This window comes from Borostomias antarcticus (genome assembly GCF_949987555.1).
Source record: "Borostomias antarcticus genome assembly, chromosome: 16".
NCBI lineage: Eukaryota > Metazoa > Chordata > Actinopteri > Stomiiformes > Stomiidae > Borostomias > Borostomias antarcticus.
Window position 1 is genome coordinate 21610373 of NC_140249.1, and position 10327 is coordinate 21620699.

General features: G+C 40.0%; 1 protein-coding gene across 1 annotated transcript in view; it reads right to left on the reverse strand.

Annotated features, from left to right (window-relative positions):
• The window catches only part of ptdss2 (phosphatidylserine synthase 2), a 30307-nt gene extending 20787 nt beyond the window's left edge, over window positions 1-9520 (reverse strand). The window contains exons 1-3 of the mRNA XM_084451161.1: window positions 9254-9520; window positions 8470-8833; window positions 473-574 (exon numbers count right to left, since the gene is read on the reverse strand). Coding sequence (XP_084307287.1) covers window positions 473-574; window positions 8470-8714 — 347 coding nt within the window. The 5' untranslated portion in view covers window positions 8715-8833; window positions 9254-9520. The remainder of the gene's footprint in view (window positions 1-472; window positions 575-8469; window positions 8834-9253) is intronic.
• Window positions 9521-10327: the final 807 nt, after the last annotated feature.

Genomic DNA, 10327 nt, shown 5'->3' on the forward strand with positions numbered 1-10327 from the left:
AGTGCTAACTAACGTTAGCAAGTTTCAGAATCCCTGTTATTGTATTGACACAATAAGCAAATATCTTATTTCTTATCCCATCTCAAATAGCTAATTCCTCCTATAACAAAAAGTATAATACTAACCTCACTCTCGCATTGAGTCCTCCTCAATTTCATTGCCTGCTCTGTTTCCCTTTGAGGTGTTTCACGAGGTTCGCTGTATTCCCCCCCTTGGCTAATATGGGTTTTAAACACTTTCTGCAAATGGGTTTGCCGTCGTCAACAGGTTTGTTTTCTTCATCGGCCAAAAACACACAGGTATTGGACGGCGCGTGGACACCCACTTGCTATTGTATTTTGAACTTTGATTTTAGTAGTATCGTTGTTGATGTTGAGCTTATCCCACACTCAGGGTTTGTGCCACTCAAATGCCTAGTCATGGATAGTGATGCAGGGGCACAACAGTTCTACAAGAGGATACACAGGCTGACCTTTTAGTGTTGTATGCCGTGTCCTGTGGCGTCTCCTCCAACAGGGTGACATAGACCAATACACAGGTGAGAATGAACAGCACAGTCACTGTGTGTGCTCTCCTGCACAGAGGGAGAAAGAAAGAAGCAATCAAATGACAGGTCACACAGCAAAAGTCATACATTTGCTATTATTACAGTAGACCCTCAGATTGTTCATGTGTTTCATTAACCTTTATTTAACCTGAAATTAAAGAGCAACCTGGGCAAGAATAGAAGCAGTACAAACAGTTTTATACAGTACACACATTAAAAACCACAGATCACCTCAAAGCTGCTGTAAGTGCAGGGAAGACATGTAATCGTATTTCAAGATGTAAGTTAGTTTCTATAGATTTCACCATGCCTTTAAATTCTTTCAGAGTGACTAGTAGCCTAACATTAGCCTAATGTATATTTTACAGTTCATTTTTCAATGCTAATTCATTTAGCCTGTTGTGAAAAACGGAAATGTGCATAGGCCACATTTTTGTTGGCGCTCCGACCTAAAAATATAATAATTCCATGCATAGGCTACTTCTCTGTAGGCCTGCCCTGGTATTGGTTGTCTGTTGTGTAACATTACGCAACATTTTTGTTTGCCCTTTGACCTCAGAAAAACTTGTTGAGGCACTTCATGTGAATTTTTTTCACAGCTACGCTGTGAATACCTAATAATTAATAAAACCAAGTTAAGCACATTTCTAGAACTTACTACTAGCTGCATGCTTGAAAAATAGGGAGGGGAGAGACTAGTGTATATCTGCAATGTGGCAATAATGATATGCCAATGAAGAACTAAGATACTGACAGAGAAATTAATAAAGAATTTAAAAAATTAAAATAAAATAAATAAAAAAAATTCAGAGAGAGAGAGGGAACTAGTGTAAAACGCCACTAGGGAGTGGCAGCTGAGAGAAAGCCCTACACCATCACCACCACCACCAATCGCCCAGAGTGACTATGATTGAGTCATGGTGTGCACATGTAGTTCTGTTGTCTTTTCCATCTTGCTCCCTCTCTCCCTCTGTAACCTGTTTGGCAGGAGGCAGGGAAGGGCCTGCTGAACTACTCCCGCCTGTCAACAACAAACCACTGAGGAGATACCCCAAAGAGAGATGAAACCAAGCTCAACACATACAGTAATTAGGCTATGCTAGCCTCGACCGCCTATTTAGAAATTACACAGTAGTCAAGGGTAGCTCCATAGTGTCACATTCATAATGCTGAATACCTCACATACATGTATGCATTTATTTCTTCACTTTAAGCACCCTGAAGCAAAGCTAGGAGACAAATACTCATCAGATATTTAATTCTTATGCATAGGTCCATATTTTCATATAGCCTAGACAATGCAAATTACAAGTAAATAATGAAATATATTTAATCTATTGAAACAAATGAATGAGCTAAACAATTGGTCAGTTGTAATTGGTTTCAGAGCTAACACTAAAGTCAATTTGTAGCCAACTTTGATTACACCAAGGACATTTTCTATGAAGCCCATATATATAATGTGTTATGAAGGCATTAATAATGTCTTAGAATAAGGGCTGTCAATTTAATGTGTTAATTCAGTCAATTAATTATGCAACAATGAATGTGTTCATTTAATTAACACAAATTTATCAAGAAAAAAAAACATTAATTGATTTTGCCCAGCAGACCCCGTAGGCTATAGACAGCAGGCAACACTGCACAAGTGTCACTCGGCAAAATGTCGCTCAACATCATTTATGCTTCAGGTGACACTTCTCGTCTTCTCCATGGCATCAGAGACCCGGAGAGTTTTGCCTGCATGCCATGCGGGCAGCTAAAAGCAGGGACTAAACATATTTTATGATTTGTACGGTAACGTAGGCCTACTGTTTTCCATTTGTGGGTGTTCATCAATGATTATAAATTCGCTCATGTCTGTTAAGAGTAATTTTATTGAGACTGTAGAAGTAGGCTAGTTTTTCTTGATATGATGGGTCTACACGGATAAGGGCTGAATGCAAGACTCGTGACTGAATGAGAGAAATGGATAAAGAAATGCACTTTCGATATGTTGGGATGTCTGTTTTGATGACAGTCCATTGTGTCCGTCCACACAGCAAACACACTGGTAACGTAGCTATACTGTCACATTAGCTAGTGTAATGTTATGAATTGTAGTTAGCTAGCATTTACAACTGGGCCAGTCAGGGAGACAGGGACGGTGTTTACTGCTGTTCTGCCACCCCTGATTTTTTCTATTGGAAAATAAATGATGAATTTCCATTAAAATAGGAATATAACGTAGAACAGACACTAAAATCAAATAAAAGGAGCTGTGTCCTCTTTGTCCGATGTAGTACTATATCTGATAATGATTTGGAGTCACTGGGTCACATGACAGGGGAGCTATTAACAAAAATATATACATTTTCCATGTGTAATTTGCTGAAGGTCCCTAGCCATTTGCATTGACTACTAAGCAACAGCTATCAAGTCTATGATCAACTCCCTGTAGGTTAGTTGCCCTTGTTAATAGCAGACCCATGCCAAGACAAGGTCTAACAACAAGCTAGCAGTTACCTGGTTATACTACTGTAAAAACATACAGTATCTAGTAACAGTAGAGTTTACTTATAAAACAAAAATATTCCTGGAGGGCCGATAGGTAGGCTGTTGTTCACTTTAAACATAGCTGGAAAGAAATATTTGAAATATATCCAGAAATACTGGAACAAAGAAAATGAAAATCCAATACTACAGCGTGATAATAAGTCTGTTCATAACAGAATGTTCCTTTTAGGGATGCCCTGACCACGCTTTTTGTGGCCAATACCGATCACCGATTGTCTATGAGCCATATCTGCCAATACACTGCCGATACCGATCATATTTTTTGTTTTGTTATAGCAGCTGATTGCAGTAGTTTCTATCTAAATATATTAAATCCACATTTCATTTTTTTGTACCTCAATATTTACTTGATCATTATGTAAACAATACCATGTGCTTGTGTTCTGGCTCGCACAACATGATTTAGCAAGATCACGTTCTAGTGATCACGTTGTACACTACCCTGAGTCAGAGAAGAGAGTTACATCCCAGTGACTGCTCCAGCGAATGAGGTGAATTGAAATCCCCATCTGGGAACACATTTCCCTTTCCATTAGTCCAGCATCTATTTTTGTTCACCGCAAAATACCTTTCAGACCATTTGCAATAGGTTTGCAAGTATTGTGTCCTGCCTCCATTTGTCCAAGCTTCCATTTGAGAGAACGGAGCAACACACTAACACTCACGCTGGGTACAGGATGAGAGGGGGGGGGGGGTAACACCTACCCTTTATAAATAGCTAATAGATCATCCACAAACTCTTAGTTGATGAGCTTAGTGATGTGTTAAATGCTTGATAATAGATACTGATTTACAACTATCCCTTATACATAGTTAATAGATCATCTACAAACTGTTAAGTTATTAATGACTTATTAAATGTTTGTTAATAGCTGGTAAATGAACTATGACTTATAGTTAATAGATCATGAACAAGCGATTAGTAAACTACTTATTAATGACTAAGTATTTGTTCGTAGTAGTAATAGTTAATCCACCTACAGCTGGCCCCATCTGGCCTTCCATCAGGGGACCCATCTAAAGACAAATTAATAAATGTTTAGAAGTAACAAATCATTATATATCGGTTGTTCCTTTAACCACCATACGTAAAGCTTACAAAGACCACTTATGTCACATAACCAGCTCATATCTTACATCTGTCTGTAATAACACCTTCATTTTATCACTTAACTTAAAGCCAACAAAACCTTTCATAATATTTCATTAAGTAGCTTAAAATAATATGTAGTAATGAGTAATAAATCCCTAAAAAAGTAAACTGCTGAAAAGTGAGCTAGAGTATAATGCTTTATAGCCTTTGGCACATCATATGTTATAATGCATTATGCAGCTCGGAATTAATCATTCATAACAAACTGTTAACCAACTATTGTATTAGTATTATCATAATACTATATTAGTAATGTCTTCTTAACACATTATAGATATGGGCTTCATAGAAAGTGTTACCAACTTGTCTTCCAGAGGTTCAGTGCATCTGTACTAACCTCAGTGGTGTTCTGAATACTGCATATCCTCTGTCTCAGAGGTGGTCAGCAAGCCCATTTGAGCAGTTGTATTCAGTAATAGCTAAACCCATCATATCATATGTAAAGAGTAACGCCTACTTATGCCATTACTCAGAATTTACATTCATCCTCTGCGACACACAACAAACCTGAAATGTCCAGTCTCCAAAGACATTGCGTTAATAGGTCCTACTACTCTTCACGACACACACACACACACACACAAACAGCGTGGTCTCCTCACACACAATCCTCTTGAGCCACTGAGTGAAGAGCCTCCACAGTCACATCAAGAAAAACACCAAAAAATGTCACATGTCAACATGTCGCGCACCCCCTACCCCCCCCCCCCCACACACACACACACACTCCCCTCATAACCTTAAGATTACATCACGTCATGAACCTGGGTCAGAGATCCTCAAAGGATGTGTTTGTTTGTGTGTGAAGGCCAGTGAAGACCAGAGGCATGTAAAGAACAAGGTTGATGGCATGTAAGAATATCAGAGGTATGTAAAGAACAAGGTTGTCAGCCTGGATGCAGTACAATTTATAGGTCACAGCATCTTCATTGCCCCATCAAAGCATCTCTCTCAGCTTTAAATCTTTCATGGGTCTTTTTGCTGAGGGAGTAGGAAGGGACATGTGAGCTAAGGCTGAAAAGATTCCTCAAGTAACTCAAATAACTCAATTATTAAAAATAAGTTTAAAAAAAATAAAGAATAATGTCTCAGTGACATCTTGCCAATTAGCAAACACTCTCTATACTACTTCTTGCCGACGTAACTTCTATACATTGGGCCGACGTTGGCAAGACGTATGTGTGCTATCCGGGTTGTTGTTACTAGGCCAGCAGAGCTAAAGTAACCTTGAAGTTCATTGTCATGATTGAATGTGCAGTATAGGCTACTGTAGGCATAAATAAGCTTGCCTTGCTAACGTTGTGCTCATTTTTTCTAGACAATATCACTTGACAGCCTATCGCCATTTCCTGGAGTGGATATTGCAGGGAGAGACTTGAGAGAGGCAACTACCCTGTGTGTCCAGCCTACGTTGTCCAGTCCATCACCTGACGGAATGCACCGTGGATTCCAAGAGTTTAATATATCTAATTTATAATTCACATTTTCTCTGATTAATATTAACATTAATATTTATGTTGGTTGTGGTTTGTCTACTAGCCAGAGTGCTGTTACACTAGAGTACTGTATTAGATCAATTAATATTCATGTTGGTTGTGGTTTGTTTACTAGCCAGACCGCTGTTACACTAGAGTACTGTATTAGACCAAATCATTTCTACTTGGGGAAAAAGTTGAGGACAAACACTTGAACTTGCTGAACTACTGTCACAAAATAGCAAATGTGTTTTATGCCCGTATACCAGGGTTTTCGTGCCGGTCCCTGTGTCCGGGAGAAATTCTGGTCATTATATTCTATAATATTATAGGTGTTCATGGTCATTAGCTGTTGTGCATTAGCTGTAGTTTCAATTGATGTTTAGATTACCAGTGGCAAAATACTCCTTTAAGTTAAGAAGCTAGCTAGTACAGGGTTTCGGTACCCAACCCTAGCAGGGAGTGCCGTCATCACTGCCCAGAGTTCAGGCAGCCACCTCCCATATCTATTGTTGTCGTACGCCATCATCCATGGCAGCATGACACACAGAGAGCTGACACATACTCATCCCGGTTGCAACTATGGACTGTGTGCACATTCTGCATGAGCTCAGCTGGACAGGAAGTCCCTCCTTGAGTCTGCCATGTCACTGGCCTCCACTTGGGTGACGTATGTGATGAGACTCGAGGTCAGCATTATCCTCCAATGCCGCATGAGCAGCAGCACGGTATTCTTGGGAGACTGGTATCTCTCAGAATCTCATCATCTCGTCTCATCATCCAGGTAGGGCATGAGCCTCCCCTTGAGACCCATGAGCCCCCAGTTGACTCATGAGCGCATCATACGTGAGCCTACTACTAGATATGTAGCTAGTAAGTATTTGTCACACAGTATATTCCTCAGCTTTTATAACAATGGTTTATACTTTTTCCAACATCTCATTGGTCCCTACTGACTTCCATTGTAGCACCTAGTGCACCTGCAGAGCAACTCTAGCCAGCTCAATACTGAAGCGATCAGGGAAATGATTGTCTCTTTGTGTCAGGTTCATGTAAGACGAATAGAATAGGCCCAAAAGTCCGAAATGATGCTTTAATTTAATAAACCCCAAACACCACATCTTACCTTCCTGTACAAAAGTTACATTTTCACTCTACTGGATGGTGGCCATCTTTGATTTATAGGTCAAAATGGTGTCATAATGTCTAACTGTGTTCAGAATCTGAAGCCTCATGGTCAACTTACAGTAATAAAAAAAAGTATTCATACATGATTCTAGTTGTTCTGGTTCAAAGGTGAACCTTTGAAGATGGCACAAGGTATCTGGTAAAAATGCTGGGATTTGGAGGAGGGGTCTGGGGGTTAAATGTTTTATAAAGGGTCCATAGAACTCAAATTAAACATCAATCAAAACATCTTACAAAACTTAGACCCTAATAGTACATACTGACAACATGCATCATGTTTAATTTTGCTATGTAAAGTATTTACTCATACATACACTGGATGGCCTTGGTGTGGGCTTTTCCTTTATCTTTTTATTCTGCTCTTTTACCATGTTATGTATTGTACAGTGTCCTTGAGCTTGAGAAAGGCGCTTTTTAATTAATTATTATTATTATTATTATAGAGGCAGTAGTAGATGAACTTCATTATACAAAGGGTAGTTCCAACCTCGCAATCTGATTGGTTAAGAGCCGTTGTATATGCCACTATACCACGGGCAAAGCCTCTATAGTTCTTTGTGAAATATTCTGTGCCAATTATGACTGCATGTAAAACGTTAGTTCCATTGCATAACGGTCTGTTTGTTACATTATGGTTTCTCATCAAGAAAAATGTAAACATTCAATGTCAATTTTGAGTTGTTCTATCCGTCATGTAGCCTACCACTCGTCACCACTTTTGCAACTCGCAGTTGCACAGCAAAGGTAGGCTACATTTCATTCATGGTTAACTAGGTTGGTCAGGAGCATTAGTTTGGTTGCTGACGGCACAATCCGTGGTAAAGGCCAAACCACACCCTCTCATGAGATACTGCTTCAATAAACTCCACATGAACTTCCAACCACCCACTGCTTATCAATGAAAACCTGATTGGAGCTGTGCATCATGGGGTATGTGCTCTCCAGGCGACCTTTTCAAGTTATGTATGGGTACGGCTACTTCAGCGCACCTGCACAAAATTGCACATATGACTTAAGCTTCTGTGTGACAAATAATGACTTCTGCTCTTATCAAACCACAACGGTTGTGGTTTAATATGCTTGATAGGATATCATGTGGATATACAAGATATTGCTTGTCAGACATATATATATATATATATATATATATACACACACACACACAAACACACACACACACGACCAGTTAGGGTCTAGCCTACTTCATGAATGTGTAACTTATTATGCAACACAGTTCAGTTGTAACTGCTGGGCTCTAAATGCTCTAGTCTTAGTCTTGGAAATGACTCTAAAACATGTTTCAATGTCTGATTTGCAAATGTTTGACTGTCTCTTATCTCACCTTTCAACTATTGCCTAATGGCCTACACTGAGGCTTCAGATAGGGGGCTTTTGCTATACTGTAGGCCTGTAACATTGTAGTAATGTAGGCTACCGTCTCTCCTGCATCACAAGAGCCAAGTTAATTAGGAAATAGATAAATACGACTTAAGCCTCACTTTAATAATTAGCTACAACGACATTCGAATAATTGGATAACCCACACTCACCAGAAAAAGGTGTTGGTTCCGTCGTCAAACACTTCAGACTCTGTGGTCCGTCTGGAGAGGTTCTCTCGGCAGACTTGTTTGGCAGATTTAGATTTAATCGGTGTCGCCGGTGCCGGAGCCTGTCCTTGAAAACTGTCGGACACTAAGTGGTCGGGTGACCCATTATTGACTTGCTCTTCCGCTGCACCGGTGGGTTTGCTAGTAACGAGAGGCATGCCGCTCCTCTTCGACTCGGGCTTGGTCATTCTGCTTACCGAACAACTCGGTTGGCTTTAACATACACGGGTATATCCTGAGGTTATTCTTGAGTTATTTTACTGCGTGTCATCCAAGACGGCTCCCATCCAGTGACTGTCAGCATCTACTGCGGGCACAAGGGAAAACACCGTTAGAAAGCACTCACAATTGTGCATGCGTTGACTCTACTGGCCATAGTCTACGCCGCGTGCGGCTAATCCAGACTGAGACTCGGATTCTTTGCACATGCGGAAACTGGTTTAGTTATGATAGCGACCCAAACTGTGCAAACTGTCAGATGAGCCAACCCAACATTGTGAAATTTAAAATACACAGAACTACCTACCTATTACCCCATGAATGTGAGGGTAACAGATTAGCTACCGTTAGCAGCAGTCCATTTTCGCTAGTTGACCTTGCTACCGGGCTACCTTGTGATAACTGATAATGCATCGCTATTTCATCAGCAGTGGCTTAATGTGTCAGTTGCAGTGTGTGTTGTTAGTCACACATTAAATCTGCCGTGTTCACCAAAATATAAACTTACCTGTTGTGATCAACTGGCCATCAATATCCAACAAATACGAGATCTAAATATTTAGTTAAATCTGAAATCAAACTGCTGAAACCATCGCTACTTGGTTGCATTATTGATAGTCATTACGCAATTACAATATAAAGTAGTTGATAAATAGCTTGTAACCTGGGAGCAAACACATACACCGCCCACCTATTTAGCTGCACCGCACATTGTCTGCCTACCAACGAAGCCGTTTGCACGGCCACTGTACAGAATCTCTCTCCCAAAAATAATTCTAAAGATCACGGCGTGGACGCGTGCTTGGCGTCACTTCCTCTGGATTGTGGACTGCGTCATTCATGGGAGAAGGGTCCAGCTTCGGCCTTGGATGCAGACTCAACAATCCATGCCCCCTTTCAAACATGCCCATTGTCAACTTGTTATCCGTGATGGAAGTTATTGGCTGTGTCCACTATGCAGCCGTGAAAATCAATAAAATTCAGCAGCAGCCCTAAAATCCAATTCCTGTGTTGGTTGGAGGTTTGTCTAGGCATTGCTTCCTCCCTCTGGTGGGAAGCTGTCACTGGCGCTTACATTTTGTGAAGTTTACTCCTATCTCAAGCCAGGAGCACACATTAATTTAATAAGTTAATTGAATAATACTACTTTGCACATTGATTTTATCAAATCAATGTGCAAAGTAGTATTATTCAATTTAATTATTATACAATCTGCATGACATTTAAAGTTCAAATCAGTTTACAGGCTACCTTAACATTTGGCAGACACTTTCATCCAAAGTCATTTTTTCTGTCACCTTCCTTTGACCCTGTGCTGACTGTGCTGAGTTTCATATTTTTAATTACTTATATTTGCCACTATATGTGTTTTTCCTGTGTTCTGGTGTACTGATGATTGTTTGTAAAGCACTTTGTAAGGTGCTATATAAATAAAGTTTATTATTATATTATTATTATTATTAAATATGAAAGGCACAATTGGTCAAATAAAAAGACGTTTGGGAGCCGAAAGAGTCGGCTCTTATTGCTGAGCTGAGCCAAATGATCTGGCTCACTAAAAAGAGCCGGAATGCCCATCACT